We start from the raw sequence: 24,267 nt of genomic DNA on the forward strand, positions 1-24,267 counted from the left end.
CCTCTTTCTCCATCTGACCCTGTGTCGGGCTTTTGCCCACTCTAATTAATCAATCAATCAATCTTTCTCCATCTATCCTCCACTCTCAACTTACCTTCCACCAAAAAATGATCTGATATTCCCCCACCCTATCCCCTTAGCACATGTACATCCTTAACTCTTCCTATCATAATCCTATTTACCACTGCATAATACATCAATGCTCTATCTACCACCCTTCCATCCACCACCCTCTCCCATGTGTACTTATGCTTGACTTTTTTCCGAAACACTGTATTTGCTATCATCAACTCTCTTTCTAGACGCATTTCCACCATCAACTCTCCACTACGATTCTTTCCTGGAACTCCACATTTCCCAACCACTCCATCAATTGGACCATTTCCTACCCTAGCATTAAGGTCTCCCAGTACTATTACGTTGACATTTCTCCCTAAATCCTCTATGCACTCGTTTAAATCTATCCAAAAGGCCTCCCTTTCTTCTACACTCTTCTCACTGCCAGGCCCATATGCACTTACAAAGACCCGCATCTCCTTTCCCAGTCTCACCTTCATCCACATTATCCTTGAGTATAAAGTATTGGGAAATATATTTTTCTTGGAATTATAAACAAATATGGCAGATATTATGCTCTTGTGTTCAATTTTTATACATTCAATGTGCTCTTTAAGTGAGAGCTTTACTGAGTAATGAGCATATTCAGCTTAGTCCATATTTATGTGTGAAATACTGTACCATACACATTTTTTCCTTCTTTAGCATAGAAAGGCATATGGTATATAGATAGGAAATGAACAGAGGGAATAATTGGTGAGGAAAAGAATGGGTTTAGGAAATAAAAGGGTGTGTGGATTAACTTTTGTGGTAAGGCATATTTGTGAATTTTTTGTCAAAAGGAAAGGATGTCTTTTGGGCCTTTATAGATTTAGAGAAGGCTCATAACAGGGTAGACAGGAAGACAGTGTGGGAGGTATTGTAGATGTATGGCATAGGAAGAAAGCTGCTAAGGGCAGTCAAAAGCTTCTACTTAAGTAGTAGATTTTTTGTTAGGGTTGGGAATGGTGAGAGTGATTGGTTTGAGATAAAGTTAGGGTTATGCCAGGGTTGTGTTATGTCATCATGGCTGTTTAATGTATACATAGATGGGGTTGTACGGGTGGTAAATGTAAGGGTGATGGGCAGAGGATTAAAGATAGAGGGGAGGGAAGTGGGAGATGAGCCAGCTGTTGTTTGCTGATGACATTACACTTGTGGCTAAGTCAAGAGGATGGCCTGAGGTAGTGAGTGATGGAGTTTGGAAAGGAATGTGATTGGAGGAAGTTGAAAGTAAATGTGGGTAAAAGCAAAGTTATGAGGTGTCTATGTGTATACCAAGGGCTTTTTTTTTTCCCTTACAAGGGAGGTAGCCAAGTCAAAAGGCAAGTACCCACTTCCACCCTTTTCACTCCCATCCACCACCCTTTCTTCCCTTTATGTCTTAGCACCTCTGTATCCTGCCTACTGCCTTGGGTCAGAAGCAATGCAGCAAGACACAGGGCATCCACAGCAAGGCCTCTTCACTTAATTGGCAGACTCCCCCCCTTTGTCCCCTCATGAAGAAAGAGAGAAGATGGGGAGAAATCCCATTGGGCTGCATCAAGATATTATTCATACATAACCACTCCCTATCCCCCACACCCTCTCTTCCTTGCATCACAGTATCATCTATATACAGCCATTCTCCACTCACCCCTATCTCCTGCCTTCTCCCTTCCTTGTTGAGCAGACATTCCCCTCTTGCTCAACACCCCTTTCACCCCATCCAATAATCTCATCCTCGGTTGTCCCCTCAAGTGCACTCCCTCCGCCCCTGTCTTATGAGGTGTACAAGGGGAAAAGGTGGCACTAAGCTTGAGTAAGACTTAAAGTAGAGATGTTAGAAGAAATGGATATTTTTAAGTATTGAGGGTTACATGTAGCAGCAAATGGAGTAGTGGTGGAGGTAAATTGTAGATTGAAGGAAGCAAGTAAATGTCTACAAGACTGTATGGGATGGAGAGTTGGTATTTAAAGGAGGCAGAGAGGAATTTTTTTAATTTGTTTGAAATGAAGTGTTTGAGAAATATGGTGGGTATTACGAGGATGGATAGGATGAAAAATGAGGAGATGAGGAAGAAAGCAGTGATGGAAAGGGAGCTGGCAGATAGGGCTGAAGAAAATACTGTGATGATTTGGGTATATGGTAAGAATTTGTGAGGAAAGATTAGCAAAAAGAGCATGGGAGGCAGAGGTGGATGGAGTGAACTTTGAAGGGAAAACTGAGAATGAGATGGGTGCATGGAATGCATGTTGAGCAAGGAAGGGAGGAGGTAAAGGATAGGTATGAGGGGAGAATGGTGTAAATTATAAATTGATGCTGCCCAAAGGGATGTGTCCTCATCCTCTTTTTTTTCACATGTGGGGATGAAGAGGGAAGGTTGTCATGTAAATGAAGTGGCTGGCCCTGCTGTGGATATGCTGTTTTTTTGCTGTATTGATTATAATCCAGGCAGTAGGTGGGAGAGAGGGATGAATTTTCATCCACAAGGAACTAAGATGAAAGGAGAACAAATGTACATACAGGGTGGAAAAATTCTTTGGTATGACAAGTAGATTTTTCCCTAGAAATAGAAGAATAGTTCATGAATAGTGTACACTATCTCTGTCTTTCTCTCTCTCTCTCTCTCTCTCTCTCTCTCTCTCTCTCTCTCTCTCTCTCTCTCTCTCTCTCTCTCACACTCTCTCTCTCACACTCTCACTCTTTCACTCTAATGCTCTATTTCTCTATATCTCTCTATTTCTCTCTCTCTCTCTCTCTCTCTCTCTCTCTCTCTCTCTATATCTCTCTCTCTCTCTCTCTCTCTCTATATATATATATATATATATATATCTATATATATATATATATATATATATATATATATATATATGTATGCAAATAAATCACAAAAACATGTGATTCACAAAATGTATAATAAAACCACTTGAAAAATAAAATGAAAGGTGACCGAACATTTTCATCTATTTAAGACATTTTTAACCCCTTCCATACGGTGCCGCACACGTAGGCGTCATGGGGAGCAAGTGTATTCGCGAGGCTGCCATATCGGCGTCTTGATTATATTTATTGTAGTCGCCCCTCCATAATGACATTCTTTCTAATTCTTTTGTAATCGCATTTTCTATGGTTATCAAAATTCACGGGTGAAGAGAGAACGATCGATATAAGCGGTGACTATATTTTTTGATGCGATTATTATTACCACATGTCGTACGGCTGGCATTGGCTGCTGCCACCGAGATCTAAGTCCATGACGCCTACGTGTGCGGCACCGTATGGAAGGGGTTAAAGGTACAGAGTAAGGAAACAGCGACAATATATATACAAAAGAAGCATACTAGGGGGGAATTAGGACAGGTCCATTGTGACCTCACTCTCTCAGCACTGCTGGACATTTGAGCCGGCTACTGTCAACAATTTTGTATGTTATAAAGTTATCTAATTTATACATTCCCTTACTCATATTCATGTTATTCTCAAATGAAGCTTTTATATAACATGATTCTATTATATTAATGTCCTTACTTAAGACAATTTTCTTTGTGTTATCATTGCATTGATTGGGATAACACAAAGAAAATTGTCTTGAGTAAGGACATTAAGGAGAGGAATATTATAGAATCATGTTATATAAAAGCTTCATTTGAAAACAACATGAATATGAGTATGGTAATGTATAAATTAGATAACTTTATAACATACAAAATTGTTGACTGCAGCCAGCTCAAACGTCTGGCAGTGCTGAGAGAGTGAGGTCACAATGGACCTGTCCTATTTCCACCCCTAGTGTGCTTCTTTTGTATATATATTGTTACTGTTTCCTTACTCTGTACCTTTGAAAATGTCTTAAATAGACGAAAACGTTTGGTCACCTTTCATTTGATTTGCCAAGTGGTTTTATCACACACACACACACAATATATATATATATATATATATATATATATATATATATATATATATATATACAGGGTCTAACAGATAAATCCGTACAAACTTTGAAGAGGTTTTAAGCACTTAAAAAGTAACATATGGCAATTCTGATTGTTTCCAGATACTTCCATTTGTCTAATAATTTAGCCAGTTGTATACTAGCACCGGTGCAATAAACATTAAGCAATGGAACAAGCCAAACGTTCAGCCATATGCGAACTTCGTCGCGCGGGTCACACTCCTAGCGCCATAATAAGGATGCTAAAATACTCCAGACAAACTGTTTACGATGTTTGTAAACGTTTTGATGAGACCGGCGAAGACCAACGAGCTGCTCACAAGCCCAGAAGGGGCAGAATTCTAACACCTCGCTTTTTAGCTGGTCTCAAGAGAAGTGTCAATGCAAATCCAGCCTTACCATTATCGACATTGGCAAAGAAGAGAGGTGTCAGCACAATGACAATTCACAGAGCATTAAAGAAATTGGGATTAACCTCATTCTCACAAGGAAAAAGACATCTTTTGACACGAAAAATGAAAGAAATCCGCTTGACCAGGTGCCAAAAGCTGTTGAACTGGATGAAGTCGAATGGCTCAGTCATCAAGTTTTTTTCCGACGAGAAGATTTTCACGGTTGATGTGACTTTCAATAAGCGGAATGATCGCTGGATAGCCTCCTCATCCTCAGAGGTTCAACACAAGACAACGACGAAGAAACCAGCAAGTGTCATGGTGCTCTGTGTGGTGTCAACTGAGGGGGACGTCTTCACTCACTTCTTCAACAACAAGGAGAAAGTCAATGCCGTTGTCTATTGCAAAGTTCTAGAAGAGAAAATAATACCCTGGATGAAAGATAAGGCTAGTGGCAACCAGTTTGTCTACCAACAAGACTCGGCTCCAGCCCACACAGCGAAGAGGACCACCAACCTTCTCGAAGGGTCAAATGTGCAGTTCTGGAACAAAGAGTTGTGGCCCTCAAATTCGCCAGACCTAAACCCTTTAGATTATTATTTTTTGGGCGCGAATTGAGGCCAAGGCATGTGACAAGCCACACAGAAGAATAACAACCCTGAAGACAGACATCAAGAAGGCTGTGGGTTCATTATCAAAGTCTGAGATCATCAACGCTGTATCCAAGTTTCGTAAACGCGTTGAAAGCGTCATAACAGCTGAAGGTGGTTACATTGAATGAAATCATTGTTCTTATTGCCTTTTCTAAATATACTGAAAATTTCATAACTCTCTGTTTATTATAACCCGAGATATTAATCTTAAAACATGTGATAAGAAGTTGTACGGATTTATCTGTTAGACCCTGTATATATATATATATATATATATATATATATATATATATACTATATATATATATACTATATATATATATACTATATATATATATATACTATATATATATATCCTCTTATAAGGGAGTGGTCTTGTCAAGGCAAACACCCTTCACCTATTCTACACTCACCTAACACCTGTTTGTTGCCCCTTCTATCTTAACTCCTTGAGCATGAAGGTTTTTCTTCTTTTTCTCCTTCTTCTTCTTCTTCCAGTCCATGACACAGTCATCATCAGAAGTCCGCCCTCCAGAATTAACAATACAACTTAACTTGCAGAGCATGTGATGTATTTTATTTTGTACAAGTTGTTTCATGATAAAAGGGAAGCTTCATGAATAAAACTGCATCTCCTAAAAAATTTAGGTGTTAGTTGAATTTCTAGAGGGGCAGCAGGTTTAATGATGATAGTTATACAATCATATGTATGGAGAGCTTTGGGTCCTTGGCTACTCTGAATTCTCAAAGCAGCTTGTCATTGTACAGATACAGATGCATATATTTAAATGCCACACATATATACAAGAGTTGTTGTTCATGATTGTAATGTTAATTTCTTTTCTGTAGGTTACAGTGCGCACTCTGCCTCGTAGTGAAATTGCTCCATTGCCTCTCTGTACCGAAGAACATGAAGAAAAATTTTGTGCTAAGGCTGTCTATCCACACAACACTTCAGTTATTGTTGCACCAGGGCCATCAAGCCCAAAGCAAGACTATGGAGTAAAGTATGTAATAATTTGATATCTCTTTAAATGAAACTTTAATGTTAAACTTCCAAGTTTATTCTCATGCTATATACAGGGTGTTATGTTCAGCTTTTTCTTATTTATTTCTCTTTCAGTCACAAAGTTGAGGAAGACCTACGTAGAAGTATTGTGAAAGCTCGATTAGCAGAAAACAACAGAATCTCCCGGAGTGAATCACCAGATACACAGCTTGGAGAGTCTCTCCTTGACCCCCCAAACTCTCTTACCCGTCTTTCCCGAAGATATCAGTCACCATCTCGTTCTGGTTCCCCATCCCTTGAAACCCCTGAGCACCTTATTTGTCGACCACGTTCACATGCTCCATTATCTACAGTACGCCCTCCAGATGCTTACACAAATTCTATGTCAATGACATCAAGACATCCCTTTGCTTGGACTCAGTCAAAATTTCCCATCATGCCAATACCCATTCATCCTTCATGCACGGAGCCTCCTCCACTTCCAACCACTCAGACCTCTGGATTCCACAATGATTCGGTACCATTACACTCAGTGAATGATGGTGGGGGAGTTTATAGCATGCCTTATTGTGGAGCCTACCAGCAACATGGAAGACCTGTCCCACTTTATACAGGCAGGACAGTTTGGCCCCAGACTTTAGAACCACAGTCACAGTTTCAAGTTCACCAATCCATACCATCACCAGGATTTTGCCCTATGAATCAGCCAGGATTAAGGGAGAACTTCTCACCATCATCTGCTGGGAGTAGCAAGCATAATGTGGTGATATCAAATGGGCAGCTCTGTGGGTCAGATTTCAAGAAGACAGGTGGCTTTGATGACCCTAGTCACTTGCCTTGCAAATATCGCACAAGCAACTGTGATGTCAATTATTCAAGAGGGGACAAGGTGCACCTCCCAACTCAGTCATCAAACACAGAGACTGATCCTTGTAGTAGTAATTCTTTGCAGATGGGTGAAGACTATCAAAGCTCACCATGTACTGGGACTAGGTTGAAGCAAAGTAAGATGCACTTAGAAGACAAATGTGTTGTCGATGACCTCCAGTGGCCATGCTTGCAACAAGGGAAGCATTTGTGCTCAAGCCTTGAAGACCTAAGTGATACCTGTACTAAGGGAGACCACAGTCACTTGGCTATGGTAAGTAGTAGCGTGTTTTGACCAGTATTTTCTCTTTGTTTATGTCAATTTCATTCCAGTGTTGAGGACTAAGATTATTTGATATTTTGTGAAGATGTTGATTTTAATCCCAGAGTGCAAGGTTTTCAGTTATGATAAGAATGACTGAGAAAAAATGCATGCATATTAATCTTGTTTAAGAATTTTTTTTTTACAGGGTTTGAATAACTTTCACATAGGTTTCTCTTTAACCTTTTTTTTTTTTCAGAGTGAGGGAGACGGAAAGAAGTGCAAGACCAACTTTGAACTAACACCTCGTGAAACGCTTGAAGTTTTGAGTGTTCTCCGTCAAACTGCTCCTTTGCCCCCATTGCGTCTTGACAACCATAGGAATCAGGCAGATGCTCAGCCTGAAGCCAAGATCTCATGTCAAGACCTTAGTAGTCCTTGCACTTCTAAAATGGAAGTAGCAGACAATAGTTTTCATGAAGCAAACCTGTTGTCAATGGACTCAAGCCCCATTGAGTCAAAAACTTGCATGTCTGCTTCAGGATCTTCTATCAACAATTTACCCAATGTGTTCCATTCACAAGACAATAAATGGTGCCACAGTAGGGACTCTGGAAATGCTCACAAATTGAGGACATCTCCAACTCGGTATTCCTTATGTCCTGAAAACCGTTTCTTGGAAGCCATAGCAAGAAGTGCTGAAAAAAATTGTGATATTAGTAATAAGAATTCTTTCAAGAGTGAAAGGCCGTTTAGGACAGAAGAAGGGTTCTGTAGATCCCAAAGTTGTCCGTCAGATTATAGTGTCAAGTCTAGTAGTGAAATTAGTGATAATTTTATGCTGTCTCCCTGTGTTGAAGCAAAGAAGTTAAGGATGAAAACCAACTTCTACACCGCTAGCAGTGAACCAGCAAAGGGAAGCAGAGAATTTCAGAGACAAACCTCAAAAACTCTTGGAAAAAGCCCAATTAGTGCAATATTATCAAATTTACAGAAAGTATACAATGAAGGTAATGAAGAAAGTGGGGAAAGTTTCAAGTTATGCAAAGAAAGTGTGTGCAGAGCATTAAAATTTGATGAGGACTTTGAATCACCAGTTAGACAAGATGAAAGTGCACAAAATAATAGTAGTAGTAGTAGTAGAGTTGAAAATTGTGAAAGAGGAAAAGCAAATGGTGAAGTGTTACAGGTACATAAATCAGTAGGAACATCTCCAGAAATCAAGGAAGACTTTAGAGCCAACAGAGAGAACCATGGGGGATTTGTGAAGAGTGCAAGCTTGCTCAAACAGCTCATGAAGAGTTCCTCATATCTTCCATCACAGGGTTTTTCTAAAGATTTAAACCAGTTGGATAATAAACCCATCTCTACTTCTCGGGCAGAAAATAATGAAAATGGATTGAAAGATCATGAGGAAGTAAAAGATGCAATAGAAGAATTGGGCAGCACAAACAAAGAAGATGCTGAAGTAAAGAGTCTACTTAATGGCAAAAATATTCCATCAGCAAGTGAAAAGGCTCAGTTTCGTCGATCCTTGGATTCTGCTACAACTCTTGTGTTCCATAGTAAAACTGGATTACCTTTAACTTCCTCACCTGCTCCTCTTCGGAAAGGCACAAGATTTGATTATGATTCAAGCATTAATTCCCCTTCAGCCATCAAAAGGTACGAGTTAATGTGCACACAATAGTTGTATGCTTTGGTAAAATGCTTTAAGATTTTTTTCATTATCATAGTTACTTTTATCAAACTTTTTAGCCCATAATGTATAAACCATTTAGATATACTGAAGGTAAATAAAACAGATAAGTTCCAAAGGTAAAGGTAATCCATCAAAAATAACTGCATGATTATGTTTTTATTTTTCTTCATCTTTGCTATTGTTTTTATTATTTGGATTTTGTAATTAGTTACAGTATTCTTGTAAAAATTGCAAATTCCTATAGATTTTATATTTAAGGTCTACGAATACTGGAGTTCTATGCTTTTAGTTTATTATCTAGCTTTATAAGCACAAAGCTTGTGGAGTAGTTGTCACATTTGAACTTTTACCCCTAAGGTAATTTGCAAAATGCCATTATACATTCACTGATGACCCTCGACAAAATTTTAGATCGACATCGTTCCACTGCAGCGCTTTGTGCAACTGTGATAGTGAAGAGGAAGACAATGCAAATCTGGATGCCAGGAATGGTAACCGCTCCCAACGCTGTGATGCCAAGAGAGTACATCCACTTTCTACTTCTGCCCCGGCTACAGTTACCTGTTCCAATCTGCTAGGCAGCTTTGAGGAGTGTGTGTTGAATGGCCGCCTGGAACCTGTCTCTACTGTGCAAGGCTTCACGGCAGAGATTGCAGCTTCAGGTGCTTTCTGCCCCAAACACTTGACACTGCCAGTCACTGTCTTCTTCTATACGCTTTGTGATAATGACCAGATCTCATCTCCTTACTTGGTAAGTTATTATTTAATTTTGGTGGTAAACAGTAGCTTATATGCATTTGTGTTGGTAAACATATTGATGAGTGTTGTTACACTTTAATCTTTTATTTACTGATGGTGGGCAGGCCTGTCATTGGGTTCTTACATGCAGATGTCAATATAACTTTAACCCATCATCTAAAAAATGCATGTCTTAATGTTTATTTGCTTTTATTGCATACAATCATAAGATAGCTGATAAGGCACTGGGTTGGATGGGTTTTATGTGGAGTATCTTAAGAAGGGAGGTACAATTAAAGCGGACTGGCTGGTGAGGTTACTTAATGTGTGTCTAAAGGAGGGGAGAGTGCTGGAGGACTGGAGTGCCTGTACAGTTCCACTGTACAAAGGAAAAAGGGAAAAATGTGATTGTAATAGTTTTAGAGGGATCAGCTTGCTTAGGCTTGTGGATATGTTTTGTGGGAAAGGACTGTGGAGGGTTTCAATGACTTTTTTTTATCATCTCTTCATTCATATAATGGCATGCCACTTTATTTTATGCATTAGTTCATATGTCTCTTCTACAATCCTGCTGATATATCTATCAGGTGACAGGTTGTTTTTTATCAACACTCCCAAGTCCTTCTCTTTTGCTTTTGCAATTGGTTCGCTTCCCAAGGAATAGTTTTAAGGATGGCCTTTTGCCACTATTGCCCATTTTCAGTATTTTGCATTTTTTTGGTATTGAACTTCATTTCCCATTCTTGGCTCCATGCAAAAATAGCATCTAGATCTTTTTGCAATATTTTACTACCCTCCTTATTTTTCACTCTTCTCATGATTTTTGCATCATCTGCAAACATGTTGGCATAGCTTGTTGTTCCTTCCATCATGTCATTAACATATACATACATATATATACATACATACATACATACATATACCAAGGCTTTTTCCCCCTTACAAGGGAGGTAGCCAAAAAGGAAAAGGCATAAAATCATTCCCACCCATTCCATCCCTGAATATACTCCACACTCCCTCTTATCTTAGCACCTCCTGGATGACGGGTCATCCCTGTACCTTGTCCACTGCCCTGGGTCAGAAGCAGTGTCGCAAGACACAGCACATCCACAGCAAGGCATTTTTCCCCCTTATAAGGGAGGTATGTAAAAGGAAGTGAAACTAAATGTGGGTAAAAGCAAGGTGATATGATGTGTAAGTTGAAGTCTTAAAGGAGAAAAGTTAGAGGATAATTTTGAATATTTAGAGTCACATGTAGCAGGGAACAGAGGAATAAGAGTGGAGGTAAACTACTGCTTCCTTCACTCGGTAACTTACCTCCATCATTGTTGCTACATGTGACCCTGAATATTTAGAGTTATCCACTCCTCTAATCTGAAATATCATAGGGGTATAAAAAGTACCATGAGAAATAGAAAGCTGGGGATGGATGTGAAGAGAAGACTGTATGAAAGAGTAATTGTGTCTACAACACTGTATGAGGCAGAGACCTGGAATTTAAGGGAGGCAGAAAGAAGGAATTTTAATTTACTTGTGATGAAGTGTTTGGAAGATATGGTGGGTGTTATTAGGATGGATAGAATGAGAAATGAGGAGGTGAGGAGGAAAGCAGGGCTGGAAAGGGATGTTTTAGGTACATGGAAACAATGAACAAGAGAAGGCTGGCCAAAAGAATGTTGAAAGCAAAGGTGAGGTGGCTGGAGTGAACTTGATGGAAAGGCCAAGAATGAGGTGGATGAATGGAATGAAGGGGGCCTTGAATAAGAGGGGAGTATTGAGCAGGTAAGGAAGAAGGCAAGAAATAGATGTGAATAGACTAGATTGATACAGCTTAAGAACATAAAAATGAAGGAGACTGGAAGAGACCATAAGGCCTATACTAGGCAGTTCCATGTCCATTACTACTTGTTATCCCTATCCATAAAGTTATCTAATCTCTTAACCAATTGTCTCCGCACTCACTACATGGTTACTAAGTTTAATCCATTTGTTAACCACTCTTGATAAACCAGTTCTTTTCTGTTTCCTTCTTAAACCTAAACTTGTTCAATTTAAATCCATTATGACAGGTTGACGTAAGCGGAGTAGGAAACACGGGAGTCTTGGTCTTGAGTTTATTCCTGGCTAGTTTCGCACACCTGCGAAACTAGTCAGGAATAAACTCGAGACTAAGACTCCTGTGTTTCTTAAATCCATTACTACAAGTCCTGCCTTGCTGTCTTAGTATGATGACCTTGCCTGCATCACCCTTGTTATGGCCTTTGACCCATTTGAATACCTCTAATAGATTGTACCACTCTCTTTTTATGGTAAATTTCTAAGCCCTTGTATAATTTTGGTCATTCTCCTCTTTATTGATTTTAGTGAATTAATATCCATTCTGTTGGATGGAAACCAAAACTGTACTGCATAGTCAAGGATGGGTTTAATTATTGCCTAATAGAATTTAATGATTACACCTGCACTTTTGTTTGTAACTGTTTAGCAATAAATCCTAATGCCCTGCTAGCCATATTCCTGGCATTAATGCACTATTTACTGGATTTAAATCCTTACATTCTATTTTCTCTAATATGTCATTATATAACCTATACCTGTTAGCTGGGTTGTGTAATCCTACATTTAACACACTGGACTTGGATATATTGAAGTCAATTTGCCATTTCTCCAACCATGCAAATTTATTAAGATCCTCCTGCAGTATTCCAGCATCTTACCCAAACCTGAAGGGATTCCTCATTTTTATTTTCGCATGTTGGGATGAGGAGAGAGTGTCACCTTTTAAATGAAGTGGCTGGCCCTGCTGTGGATGTGCTGTCTTGCTACACTGCTTTTCACCCAGACATTGGGCTGGGGACAGGGATGACTCTTCATACACAACCACAAGTGTTGCTCCTTTCCTGTATACTACAATTAGGTAAATTAGGTAAATACTGCCATGGAGAATGGTTGTGTATAGATTATCTTTCAATACAGCCCAAAGGGATTTCTCACTGTCCTCTCTATTTTCCACATGAAGGAACAAGGAGGGAAGGTTGCCATATAAATAAAGTGGCCCTACTGTGGATGTGCTGTGTCTTGCTCCATTGCTTCTGACCTGGGCACTGGGCAGGAGAAGGGATTATCCATTATCCACGAGAAGCTAAGATGAGAGGGAAACAATAGGTAGTGGATGGGAGTAGGTACATGCCTTGGCTGACTTCCTCCCTTATTAAGGGGAAGAGGCCCTTGGTACATAGGAATGACTCCCTATTCCTGTTCCCCCTGTGGTTGGGGGGAAAATAATTTTGTCACCATATTTCTCGTATTTCAAATAAATGATAACTAAATGGGATGGATTGAAGAGACAAAGGATCTTCCACTGTATCTCTTACAAAAAATTAAGGCTGATAAAGGTCTGGGAGGAAGGCTCCAACCTAAACCCTAGTAATTGTGTAATTGAATATGCATGGTTGACTGTAGTCGTGTAAATGAAGTGGTGGGTTCCTGCTGTGGATGTTCTGGGAGTGGGTATTTTCCTTGACCAACTACCTCTCTTACAAATCAGAAGAGGCAACTGGTATATAGATAGATTTAAAGGTCAGATATCAACAGATATACCATTCGCTAAAAATCATCGTATTGCTCGAAAAAGTACTTTTTAAAAGCATACAAATAAAGTTTTTAGCTTTTCCAGAAGAATTTATTCAGAAAATTCACTTTTAATTGCGCCTCACATACCACTTTTCCGAAGTCTAGATGTTCTAGTCGATTAGTAATTATTACCAGTAATCGCCGCTAGGTGAACCGGCGGTGACGTCACAGTTGCCAAACAATCGGACAAAGAAACACACGCTGTAGTTCAGCTCAGTCATTCCAATCGAGTTATTCATCTTCATGTTTGTTTTTAATCCAAATTTGTTCGCAAAAATGGCCCATTGTGCATTCCAATTCAGAAGGATAGTATGTATGGTGGAAGAAGACGAGGAAGAGGAGTTTGATATCGCCGAACATCGCATTGTAAAGCCTTACCAGTTCGAACTGATAATAGGACAGCCCGTTTCTTCGTCGGAATACAGTGCAAGTGAAGATGAAGAAAGTGGTGAACAAAATAGCGAAGAAGAAGGGGAAAGCGATTTGTCAGATTCAGAACCCGAGACCACGGGGGAGGAGACGGAATTCGACGGCGACGTTGATTTAGATGGTGCCGAGAATCAAGATGGGCCTACCACCCCTCCTAGACGCAAACGCAAAAGATCTGACCACTCTCATAGGATTGGGAATACCAACTGGTATGAAATTCAGTGCATTATTCCTACCTTATTTAGGCTATCATTGCAAGCATGGGATGGGGTCCTTTGTTTTTATGTCGACGATCATTTGTCAGTCTCTCTAAAATTCCAAGCATGGGGGGAAAATTAAATGATATGAATTGCCTTGTGGCCATTTCTTCCTGCAAGATCGAGATTATTCATTTAAAATACTGGAATGAATGAATGAATACATGTAAATAAAATGAAGCCAAATAATCTTTTAATAAGTACTGTCAACTGTGTATTTTCTGTTTTACTAAACACATTAAAGTGCATAAAAATAAAAATATGTACAAGGAAAAACATCATAAAATGACTATCAATATTTATGCAGTTGTTTCTTTCAGGCCATACAGATATATTGCTTACCGGCACTTCACCAGATGGATTTACCACATCCTTGGTAAAAAAAACAGAAAAGTTTTGCCATCTTGTGCAGTCTCACGAATTCGTGCACAGTGGGAAAGTGAGGACTATACATACTGTGGTTTCAAATATCCCCAAGTTTGATGTGAACGCAATGACATGTGATATAAATATCAGGAAGCAATGTGGACTTATGAAATCACTGTTAGTTTGATTACAAAGTCATGTACCATGTACTAGTCTGTTGACTCTTTATCATGTTTATGTGATGGCAATACTGCTGCTGTACACAACCTAGTCAGTGCTTCAATGATTAAACCGTGTTCGCGATTGTCTTTCAGACACTACATCTGATTTAGTGTGTCTTTTGTAGGTATCTGCAATATTTTATACCTCCGGTCCAGCGGCGGCGCCAGGAATTTTTAGTTGGGGAGGCTAAGGGGGGGCTGAGCAAATTTTTGGGGGGCTAATAGTAATATGATAATACACATATATTGTCCTCATTTCAGAAGGGGAGGGGGTTAATGGTAGGGCTAGCACTGATGGCTGACAAATCTTTAGCCCTGACAATTAAAAATTCCACTTAATAAAATTATTTCAATGAGTGTTTTAAATTTTCAATTTGCTCATTTCAGTTGGGGGGGCTGGCCACTTTTTGGGGGGGGCTAAAGCCCCCCCCCCTGGCGCTGCCACTGCTCCGGTCCATGGCTTCAGGGCCAGTTTAATTCACTAGGCCTACTAGGCCTATATAGGCCATCCTGCATGTCCATGGAATTTATAACAAGCCCTCTCTGACATAGGCATAGGCCTAAGCCTAACGCATGCACATGATGCATGGAGTCAGAAAAAGTAAACTGCCTACGGTACCTCAAGCCTCCGGTTTCGGCGTGGAATGCTTTGTAGTAGCTGCAAAAATTGAGGGCACGGCATCAGGTTTTAGACGTCTCCTGGTCTTCTCCATAAATCCAATCGATAACGCTAGATTCATTTCGAAGCATTCCTCTTCGAAGTGGTCAGAGCAAAGTTCTGAAAACTTCGAAGGCTCCCACAGTTTGCCCGGTCTTTTGCCTGCTCTGTTCACCTTTCTATCCATTCCGATCGTCGGGCTGGCTCCGTAGGAAATTGAAAGAAACTCCTCCCACTTCCACTACCATTGTTGCAGCCTGCGGCAACGCAGTACACCATTATTATCACAATTTTGTGACAATGAAATAAAAAAAAAATTGACACACTCAGGAGACGACACACGACTGACAATGCAAAAGCGATACGATGCACTCTCAGAATAACAATATTGTTTGGCAACTGTGACGTCACGAACGCGGAATTCCCCGAACGTTCCCGAAGCGCACGGGCGGGTTGTTTCAAATAGCAGACGACACAATGAGATGAAGACAAACAACTGTTTTTGCCAAATTTGATAAGATATAGATGGTGGAATTATATAGAATACTGTCAGTATGCTTTTTTATGTACATTAAACTGTAAATACAAAAAGTTACGGAAGTCTTGATATCTGACCTTTAATGACTAAACCTGGGACAGGAAGTACTCAGATGGGCCATGCCGAGTTCCTTCTGTGCCAAAGTTCTATAAACATAATTAAATCCAAATTATACATACATATATGTCAAATGTATTAACCCGTTCACTTATACACATGTACAAACCTATCCTCATGTACACATATGTGCACCCACCAACAATCACATATGCATGAAATTAATGATACATGGTAGGAAATTGATACCCTTGTGTTGAGATACACTGCATTGTTTTCCTTGTTCCTAGGTAAATTGGATTTGAATATATACATCTGTTGATGTTGACCTTGGTCAACCAGGTCTCAAAGAATAGTCTTCTTTTCTTGGAATTGTCTTTATTATTGACTTTTGCTCCTTCCCAATCTATTGTGTTGGTGTTCTCTGACTTGTGCTAAAGCTGTATCTTTGCATCTGACTGCCTATTTGTGTTCCTCTGCCCTGGTTGTGAGTTTCTTATGTGTTTCTTCCATATAATCTTCATCTTGATCAAAGCAGTCAAGGGGGTACACTACACCACCTGCCTGCTGTTTAGGTGCTTTCTGGTCTTTGACCCTGGATGTGTTGTGATGCAGGGTGTTGTGTGGTTTGTGTGCTACCTGTACCATCTTCTGTCAAGAGTACCCTGGATGTTACCTCTGATGCACCTTTAATGTAGGGGATTGTGACCCTGTGTCCTGTGTGTGGGATTTTTGTTTATGTTTGCTGCATCCTTGTCCATTTCCATGTGTCCTGCTAGGGCTATGGTTGTTAACCTCTGGGCTACAATCCAAAGTTAGGTTGCCAAGGCACTCCTGACCATTCCACTCCCATCCATCACCTTTGTTTCCCCTTCATTTTAGCTCCTCATGGATAAAGAGTCATCTCTGTCTACTGACTGCCAACTGCTTGGGTCAGAAGCAATGCAGCAAGACATGGTGCATCTCCATCAGGGCTGCTTCACTTATACAGCTGCCCTCTTTCTTGTTCCCTTGTGTGAAAAATAGAGAATATGGGGAAAAATCCCTTTGGGCTGCTTCAAAATATCATCCATACATAGCCATTCTTGACTTAACCCTATCCCCTGTCTTCTCCCTTCCTTCCACAATGAAAATTTCCCTTATTTTCAAACCTTTCATCCCATCCATCCATCTCATCCTTGGTTGTCCCCTCAAGTTCACTCCATCCACCTCTGCCTTTCACACCTCTTTTGCTAATCCACACACAACCACTCCACCACAGGGAGAAAATTCCTTTGGGCCGAGTTAAAGTATCATCCATACACAGCCATTCTCCACTCATCCCTATCCCCTATCATCTCCCTTGTTCAGCAGACATTCCACTCATGATCAAAACCCTTTTCACCCCATCAGTCCATTTCATCCTCTGTCGTCTTCTCAAGTTCACTCCATCTGCCTTTGCCTTCCACATCTCTTTTGCTAATATTTCTTCATTCATTCTTTCCATGTGTCCAAACCATCCCAATAATCTTTCATCAGCCCTATCTACCAGCTCCCTTTTTATCTCTCTCCTCCTCAGTTCTTCATTTCTCACTCTATCCAACTTTGTAACCCCTATCATACTTCTCAGACCATCTCAAACACATTTAAACTTCTTTCTGCCTAACTTAGATTCTAAGTCTCCACCCCATACAATGTTGTAGGCACAATCACCACTTCATATAATCATCTCTTTGCATCTATCCCCAAATGCCTGTTTCTCAAAACACTTCATTCCCCTCAAGACATTTACATGCTTCTCTCAATTTCAATCTTCAGTTTACCTCTGACTTCAGGTCTCCATTTCTTGCCACACATGACCACCAAGTATTTAAAACTGTCCACTTCCTCCAGCCTCTCTCCTTTAAAATTTCCAACTTGCTGCTATCTTCTCCCCTTGTACATCGTATCAAGTTACTTTTACCCAAATTTACCTTCAACTTTCTCCTATCACATACCTTCTCAAACTCCATCTCTAACCGCCTTAATCCTTCCTCTAACCCCATCACAAGTGCAGTATCATCTGCAAACAACAACTGGCTCACCTCCCACTTCTCTTCACTAGCTTGAATCATCTCCAATCCCCTGTCCATCAACCTTTAATTTACCTCTTGTATCACCCCATTTACATTCACATTGAACAGCTCTTGCAAAATGACACAGCCCTGACACAGCCCTAGCTTTACCTTAAACCACTTGCTCTCTCCATTCTCAATCCTAACACAAGCTCTACTACTCATAAAAACTCTTGACTACCCTAAAAAGCTTTCCCCCAATCCCATATATCTACAAAACCTCCCACACTGCCTTCCTGTCTATCCTGTCACAAGCTTCTCCAAATTTGTAAAGGCCCAAAAAACATCTTTACATCTTTACATTTTGCCAAAACCTCAAATCTGCCTTGCCGCAAAAATCTGATCCTCATATCATGTATATACATATACCAAAGGCTTTTTTTCCCCTTACAAGGGAGGTAGCCAAAAAACAAAGGCATAAAAACCACTCCCACCCGTTCCATCCCCACATACTCCACTCCCATCCCCCCCCTTCCCTCCCTCTTATCTTGGCTCCTTTAGGATGATGGGTCATCTCTGCATCTCGCCCACTGTCCTGGGTCAGAAGCAGTGTTGCAAGACACAGCACATCCACAGCAAGGCCACTTTATTAAATCGGCAACCCCCCACCCCCCCTCTTCGTCCCATTCATGCAGAAATGGAGAAGACGTGGAGAAATCCCTTCTGGCTGCATCAATTTATTTTTCACACATACTCCCTCACCCCCCATCCCCCACCCACTCCCTTTCATGGATCACTGCATCATCCATACACAACCATTCTCCATTCACTCCTATTTTCTGTCCTCTCCTGTCCTTCCTCAACAGACACTCCCCTCTTTCCCAATGCCCCTTTTACCCTATCCATCCATCTCATCCTAGGTCGACCCTTCATGTTCACTCTTTCCACCTCAGCCCTCCACACCTCTTTTACTAGTCTTTCTTAACTCATTCATTCCATGTGTCCAAACCATCCCAATACTTTTTCATCAGCCCAATCTCCAATTCCCTTTCCACCCCAGTTTTCCTCCTCACCTGCTCGTTAGTTTTCCTAAACCCATACTGTTTCAAAATTTTGTGTCATACTCCTCCCCCATTTTACATCTACTCTTCTCTTTGCCTCAAAGGATTACAAAGGAGGAGCATGCCAACAGGAGACCTTTTGGTCCATGACTAGGTTGTATGCAAAAAATTATAATGATAAATAAAAATTATGATAATATAAACAATAATAAAATGCATACATACATACATATACCAAGGCTTTTTCCCCCTTACAAGGGAGGTAGCCAAAAAGGAAAAGGCATAAAATCATTCCCACCCATTCCATCCCTGAATACACTCCACACTCATAGCACCTCCTGGATGACGGGTCATCCCTGCACCTTGTCCACTGCCCTGGGTCAGAAGTAGTGTCGCAAGACACAGCACATAAATAACATTAAATAATAAATAAACAGATAAATAGTAAATAATAATAAAAGGACAGATAAATAATAATGAATAATAATCAAATAGATAATAATAGACAAACAGACAAATAATAACAAACAAATAATATAAAATAAATGGCAGGCATTACAGCATCTTGATTAGGTGTTTATCTAAATGAGTTTTAAAGCTTCAAACTGAACTACATTGCACTGCCTCTGCAGGAAGTTTTTTCTATGCCTTTTTCTTTTTGCCTATCCCCCGTGTAAGGGGGAAAAAACCTTTGGTATATGTGTATGTATGTATGTATTTACTGCATGGTTGGCAAAGTTGTTCTCCCAACTTCCAAATTAAATCTATTTCCTGACAGTTTGAGAGCATTATTTCTTGTCGGATTCTTATTGAGGGTGAAAATTTTGTCATTATGATGTCAATTCCCTTTAGAATCATAAAGACCTGGGTGGTTACTATTGAAGTCTAGTAGTCTTTCAGTGTGTGTGTGTGTTTTTTTTTATACACTGGTCTTGAGATTGTCTCTTTCTTGTGCTGCCAAGACATCTAGGTATGGTAGTAGCCCATTTACTTCCAATTCCATGGAGAACTGTTGAATAGTACTGGCTAGTAGGTGTCTTCCCATTTATAAGGGGAGCCTAGCCAGCCCAGACATGCACCCACACCCACCCATCCCACTCCCAACCATCACCCATTTGTTTCTTTTTCATCTTGGACCCCACCCACCAACCAGTCATAATGAATGCAGTAAGATACAGCATACCCATAGCAGGGCCAGCCGGTTCATTTACAAGGCAACCCTCCCTCCTTGTAGAGAAAACAAAGGGAAGTCCCTTCTGGTCGTATCAATTTAGTCCATTCACAACTATTTTCCACTTGCATCCATCTCTTGCCTTGTCCCTTCCCTGCTCAACAGATATTCCCCTTTTACTCAAGACCCCTTTCACCCCATCCATCCATCACATTATCAGTACCCCTCTAGTTCACTTCATCCACCTCCACCATCCACACTTTTTAATGCTAATCTATGTTCTCAACCATCTAAGCATTCTTTCATCTACCCTCTCTGCCAGCTTCCTTTCTATGCCTGCTTTCCTTTTCACCCCTTTATTTTTTACTTTATCCATTCTCATCCTCTACCCAGCATACTTCTCAAACATTTTATCTCAAATATATTTAAGTTTCTGGTTCCCTTGAAGTCTCTGCCCTATACAGTGGTATAAGGTGCTATCACCCATTCATACAGTCTTCTCTTCACATCCATCCCCAGATACTTATTTCTCATGGCACAGGATGTTTACTTGCTTCCTTCATTCTACTCTTAACCTCTACCCCATTCCATCCCATGCTACATGTGACCCTAAATATTTAAAGCTATCCACTTACCTGTAGGATTTTTTTTTTTTTATCTTTTTTTCTTTCCTCATCCACAATTAAAACTTGTTACCCCTCCTCTATTGACATCCTCACAAAAGAATGAAGTTGTATGGCAATAGCCACCAGAAAATCAGTAAAGATTATCACTTTACTAAAGGGATGATTTTATATGGACTGAACCCATTCACCATAGTGATTCCACCAAATCTGAATATTTTTTATTATTATTAGTCAGAATAAAATTTGTGAAGTGTAACACTAACAAAGGGAACAGAAGTGAACATGTAAGTGGATATGACAATTCATAAGTAGTATAGTATATGTAAACAGGACAGGATATATGCACAACTCAGTATTTTTAGATTTGATAACCTAAAGGAAAGAAAATACTTTCAAAGGCATTATGTAATAAGAGACTTCTTTGCAGAATGACACTATTACTCCTATTTGGATTTGAACTTGTAATATGATTGACTTGGTATTTTTAGATTTGATATCTTAGAGGGAAGGAAATACTTCCAAAGGCATTATATAATTATAGACTTCTTTGCAGAATGACACAATTACTCTTATTTGGATTTGATTTTGTAATATGATTGATACTTTGGCTGATAAAAGCTACCAAAAAAAGCACTTCAGTTTCAAATTATCTCAACCATAGTGAGGAAATAAAAATCATAGTTCCTTACTTGGAATAATGATATGCTGCCTTTGCACAAAAGAAAAGAATTGGTCTGTATAAAATGTATTTACTTGTTACCTTGTACAAACTTCTCATTTTGTGATATTCTTAATATTCTTTTTTCTCATAAAAATCAACAGGGTCATATAAACCTTGGTAAAAAGGGTTACCATGTGCCAAACAAGGGAACTGTCCAGGTTACCCTCTTCAACCCACATCGAACAGTGGTGAAGATGTTTGTGGTCATGTATGATCTGTCCGATATGCCCGCAAACTCGCGCACCTTTCTGAGACAGCGCACCCTAAATATGCCTGTAGGAGTGCAGGGAGATGATCACCCAGATGCACACCAGTGGCTTAGATACCTCATTCATCTCAGGTGAGTACATTGGTGAATGGCATAGCTCTAGTTATGAAGTTGAGGATGGTTCTTGTGAATTGCTTGTAGATTGTTATTAGAGTATTTTTGTACTGTTAAAAGTCAGTGCTTGTGATGGATTTAAGTAGGTTTGTTTTCTTGTTGATTTTTGCTGTCAGGTCTTTGACATGTCAGTCAGTAGTCATACAAGTATCAAATGTGAGGCCTAGAATTTTAAGGCTTTTTCGAATGGAAGGATTTGGCCTTTTAGTTTTACAATATATATATTGCAAGCAATCACATTACCGTGATACAAAATGCAAAATAACCACAGGAGAAAGGAAACTTGTAGACAGTAAGTACTTTCGTATATTACATCTTCAGACTAAATGACAGAGATACAGAGTTGGGTTTAAATATAAATATCAGGTGCAACCATAGGGGGGAGGGGGGGAGACAATACAATGTGAGGAGGGGGGATGCACTTACCCCTATTGACCTGACCAACACATATAGCTTAATCTGGCGGAAAGATCTCGGTGACCATTTGGGTTACCAATTTATCATATTTAAAATTACCATAGCTTAAGTTTAAATTGTTTTCCTTTAGCTAAAATTGTTGCCTTAGACCAATCAATATGATGGTTGTATAATGCTTTATGTTGGAATAACGCATTATTTTCCTGGGCAGATCTCTCACTATATTTATGTTGGGAAATGATTGTTTCCAAGTTTTTCCCAGTTTGTCCAATATAAGATTTATTACAATCTTGGCAAGGAATTTTATAGACCACACCATTGTTGTTAGGAGGGCTGTTCTTAATTAAGAAAACTTTAATTGATAACAGCCCTCCTAACAACAATGGTGTGGTCTATAAAATTCCTTGCCAAGATTGCAATAAATTTTATATTGGACAAACTGGGAAAAACTTGGAAACAATCATTTCCCAACATAAATATAGTGCGAGATCTGCCCAGGAAAATAATGCATTATTCCAACATAAAGCATTATACAACCATCATATTGATTGGTCTAAGGCAATAATTTTAGCTAAAGGAAAAAGCCTACAAGAAAGAAATATAATAGAATCCTACTTAATATCAGACACGTTTGACAAAAATTTGAACTTAAGCTATGGTAATTTTAAATGTGATAAATTGGTAAACCAAATGGTCACCGAGATCTTTCCGCCAGATTGAGCCTTATGTGTTGGTCAGGTCGATAGGGGTAAGGTCATCCCCCCTCCTCACATTGTATTGTCTCCCCCCTTCCCCCCTATGGTTGCACCTGATATCTATATTTAAACCCAACTCTGTATCTCTGTCATTTAGTCTGAAGATGTAATATACGAAAGTACTTACTGTCTACAAGTTTCCTTTCTCCTGTGGTTATTTTGCATTTTTGTATCATATATATATATATATATATATATATATATATATATACCCCGTCTGGGGTATTGGCTGCTTGTTATTGTGACAAAGTAGCATGCAGTCGATATTTTAGGGTCTATATGGGGCACCCCTACGGACCAGAGCCACACATCATTTTGTCTATGATAGAGGAAAACTCTGTTCATAGAGAAATGATGACACTTTTATACTACGACTGTCCCTCCGTTATGCTGTCCCCCAACCCCTTGTTGCTGTCCTGTACCATTTCTCTGAGTATTTCTTTTTCTGTGGTGGGGGAATTCCCTGTGGTGGGGGAAAAGAATACTGCCACCAAGTATTCCCACTTGGATCGTAAGAGGCGAGAAGAAAGGGACGGGGATTGGGACTAGGCATCCTTCTCCTTGTAGCCCCACAGGGCACATTCCTAAAAGTAAAGGCAAAGGCATAAGAGGGTCTGGAAGTTCTCGGACCAGCACCCTAAGGTTTGGGTCTTTTAATGTGCGTGGATGTGGTACAGATGAGAGTAAAAGGGAAGAGATAGGTAGTATGTTTGTGAGAAGAAAGATGGATGTGTTGGCTTTGAGTGAAACTAAGCTGAAAGGGAAGGGCGATTGTAAGTTTGGGAGTGTAAGTGGGAGGTTATCAGGAGTGAAGAGAGGGTGAGGTAGGGAAAGGGTGGCTATACTAGTAAGTGAAGAGATAGGTAAACGTGTAGTGGAGTGGAGGGAGGTTTCCTCAAGGATAATGTGGATGAAGGTGAAACTGGGAAGGGAGATGTGGGTTTTTGTAAGTGCATATGGGCGTGGCAGTGAGAAGAGTGTAGAAGAAAGGGAGGCCTTTTGAATAGATTTAAATGAGTGCATAGAGGGTTTAGGGAGAAGTGTAAATGTAATAGTACTGGGAGACCTTAATGCTAGGGTAGGAAAGGATCCAATTGATGGAGTGGTTGGGAAATGTGGAGTTCCAGGAAAAAATCGTAGTGGAGAGTTGATGGTGGAAATGTGTCTAGAAAGAGAGTTGATGATAGCATATACAGTGTTTCGGAAGAAAGTCAAGCATAAGTACACATGGGAGCGGGTGGTGGAGGGAAGGGTGGTAGGTAGAGCTTTAATGGACTATGTAGTG

General features: G+C 39.9%; 1 protein-coding gene across 4 annotated transcripts in view; it reads left to right on the plus strand.

The window, feature by feature from the left end:
- atos (atos homolog atossa) overlaps window positions 1-24,267 on the plus strand; it is an 81,328-nt gene that overhangs the window by 46,805 nt on the left and 10,256 nt on the right. Inside the window, exons 5-10 of one of the 4 annotated variants that reach the window (XR_012966631.1) lie at window positions 5,929-6,086; window positions 6,203-7,229; window positions 7,477-8,882; window positions 9,331-9,670; window positions 12,426-12,574; window positions 21,530-21,666. Coding sequence is in view for 2 of the 4 variants with exons in the window: in XM_076189177.1 (XP_076045292.1) it covers window positions 5,929-6,086; window positions 6,203-7,229; window positions 7,477-8,882; window positions 9,331-9,670; window positions 21,530-21,768 (3,170 nt within the window). In the remaining 2 variants the exon portion in view is untranslated. Of the gene's footprint in view, window positions 1-5,928; window positions 6,087-6,202; window positions 7,230-7,476; window positions 8,883-9,330; window positions 9,671-12,425; window positions 12,584-21,529; window positions 21,769-24,267 lie in introns of those variants that run through there. The other 3 variants (XR_012966632.1, XM_076189178.1, XM_076189177.1) reach the window with 3 other exon arrangements.

This window comes from Oratosquilla oratoria, chromosome 8 (assembly GCF_046742065.1).
Source record: "Oratosquilla oratoria isolate Oo_2021 chromosome 8, ASM4674206v1, whole genome shotgun sequence".
In the NCBI taxonomy this organism is placed as follows: Eukaryota; Metazoa; Arthropoda; class Malacostraca; order Stomatopoda; family Squillidae; genus Oratosquilla; species Oratosquilla oratoria.